The sequence below is a fragment of the Condylura cristata genome, unplaced genomic scaffold (genome assembly GCF_000260355.1).
Source record: "Condylura cristata isolate star-nosed mole 26May11 unplaced genomic scaffold, ConCri1.0 scaffold00017, whole genome shotgun sequence".
Taxonomy (NCBI): domain Eukaryota; kingdom Metazoa; phylum Chordata; class Mammalia; order Eulipotyphla; family Talpidae; genus Condylura; species Condylura cristata.
In genome coordinates this window covers 33,455,563-33,457,635 of record NW_004567118.1, presented here as the reverse complement: position 1 = coordinate 33,457,635, position 2,073 = coordinate 33,455,563, and the positions used below count along the sequence as shown (strand labels likewise).

Below are 2,073 nucleotides of genomic sequence, written 5' to 3'. Positions count from 1 at the left end.
TCTGCTCCCCACTCTGTCTCTGGTGAAGCCTCTTACTGTCCTTGCACCTCTGGCTTGTACCCCAGTTCTGTATGCATAAATAAAAATCTTGAAAAAAAATAGTATTGTGAGGCAGGAAACATTCCCTCCTACCTGTTTGCTGTATGGTAGTTATTGCCTGAGCATTGCACTGTAACTGCAACATGTGTTTCAGCATGGCCACTCCCCAAACAGTCAGCTCTGGACCAAAGGCATGAGATCCTGCTGCTTTGGGTGGAGGGGATTTCAGGTCCAGTGTGAGAGTCTGTAAACTGCGTGCTTCCAGCTGCCGGCACAGTACAGTCACACTCAGAGCACAGAGGAATTTATGTTCTGGGTTATGGTTTTCAGTGTGAGGCAAAAGACTGGAGACAGCATTATAATTATTTTCATACTTCCCATTAATATTGCATCCAGGAATCGGGGTTTCAACTGTTCTGTCACTTTTCTCGCTTTCCCTTCCCAGGTCATCATAATTGAGCATTTTCACCTGATTCTTATTTTGAGGCAGACAGATGTTCTTGTCACTAATCTCACCATACAGCTTTCTTATGACTTTGCCAACATCTTCAAATCTAGCTAAAAGAGTTGCCCTCAGAGCAATGTGGCAAAAGATACCCAGTGTAAGCAGCAGCCCCCCTAGAGAACACTCTATACTATGGTAGAGATTCCAGGCTTGCTGCATACACTCTTGGCTGCAATACTTGGCATAGCTGCATCCATCACAGGGAACCATGGCCAAAGTGTGCTTTAAACATCGGTGACAATAGAGGTCCCCAATGGTGACTCTGGTATCCCACTTGCTGTCTAGGCCATGATGTAGTGGTGGCATTTCTCCTGGGTTAAGGACACTCACAAAAGCATCCTCCTTCACCAGGAGCTCTCCTGGGAGAATATCTTTTGTGGCAATCAGATAGCGGCCTTTTAAAGGGTCTATGCGTAAGCTAACAGATGATGAGGCATTGGAAATTTGTCCATTCTCTTCCCTGAGGTTCATATCCTCAAAGGTTTTGGTTAGAGTTGCTGAGACGGTTTCTGTGAGGTTCTCCTTTTCTTGAACCTTCATTTTCAGATGACAGAGATTTCTCTGCAGATTCTGGATAGCCTCTAGGGTTGGCTTGGCAGCAAAGTTACTTTCAAGATCACTGATGGTTTGGCTGGCTTCCTGTAGTCTCCCCAGAGTCACCAGACACTCTGCCTTACGCAACATCATCTTGGGTTGCAATCTTTCTGGATACCCATGCAGCTGGGCTCTGACGATGTCTTTAAGACATGTCTGAAAACAGAAAGGAAATCCCCAAATGACCCATGGTCCTTACTCTTTAATGCCTATGGAAAAAATTTTAGTAAAAATCTGTAAGAAAGATTATTAAAAATGAAGCAACTCTAACCACGTGTGTGATCTTTTAATCATATGCTTATCAATATTTGTTGAGGATATTAAATTGCCTTATTAAATGTTCCTGTTGTTAAAGGAAAAAAGACACACAGATTATAAAATGGTGATTAAGAAAAAAAAAAATGGTGATTAAGACAGAATTAGTAGCCAAACAGACTTGCATTCAATATGGACTGACTCTTTCTGCCTTTATGACCTTGTGCAAGCAACTTATTTTTTCAGTGTCTTAGTCTTCTCAGCTGAAAAACAGGTGTAATAATACCTTCGATTTGTTTTAAGGATGAAATAAGATAATACATCGAAATTGATAAAAAAGAATACCTGGACTACAGTGTGTGTTCAATATATAGTCACCACTGTTATAAGAGGGAAAACAATATATATGGGACATAGAAATGGTTACATTTGTTACAAATTCTTTCAATTTTCCTTAATAGTAAAGAACTTGCTTTCTTAGGGTCTTGAGTTAGATTCTTGAGTTAGATTCTTGCTCCTTTCTTTTTAGTTCAAAGGGCAAACAGTGATTATTCAAACAGTTTTTTAAAAAGATTTATGTTTGTTTGGATGGAGCTGGAAAAGATCATGCTTAGTGAGATAAGCCAGAAAGAGAAAGAAAAATACCGGATGGTTTCACTCATAGCAGGAGTATAATGGAC

General features: G+C 40.5%; 1 protein-coding gene across 2 annotated transcripts in view; it reads right to left on the bottom strand.

Moving 5' to 3' along the window:
• The window catches only part of SMYD4 (SET and MYND domain containing 4), a 31,039-nt gene that overhangs the window by 16,412 nt on the left and 12,554 nt on the right, over positions 1–2,073 (bottom strand). For both annotated transcript variants that reach the window (XM_004685134.2, XM_012725975.1), the window contains one exon: positions 133–1,294. In XM_004685134.2, coding sequence (XP_004685191.1) covers positions 133–1,294 — 1,162 coding nt within the window. The remainder of the gene's footprint in view (positions 1–132; positions 1,295–2,073) is intronic.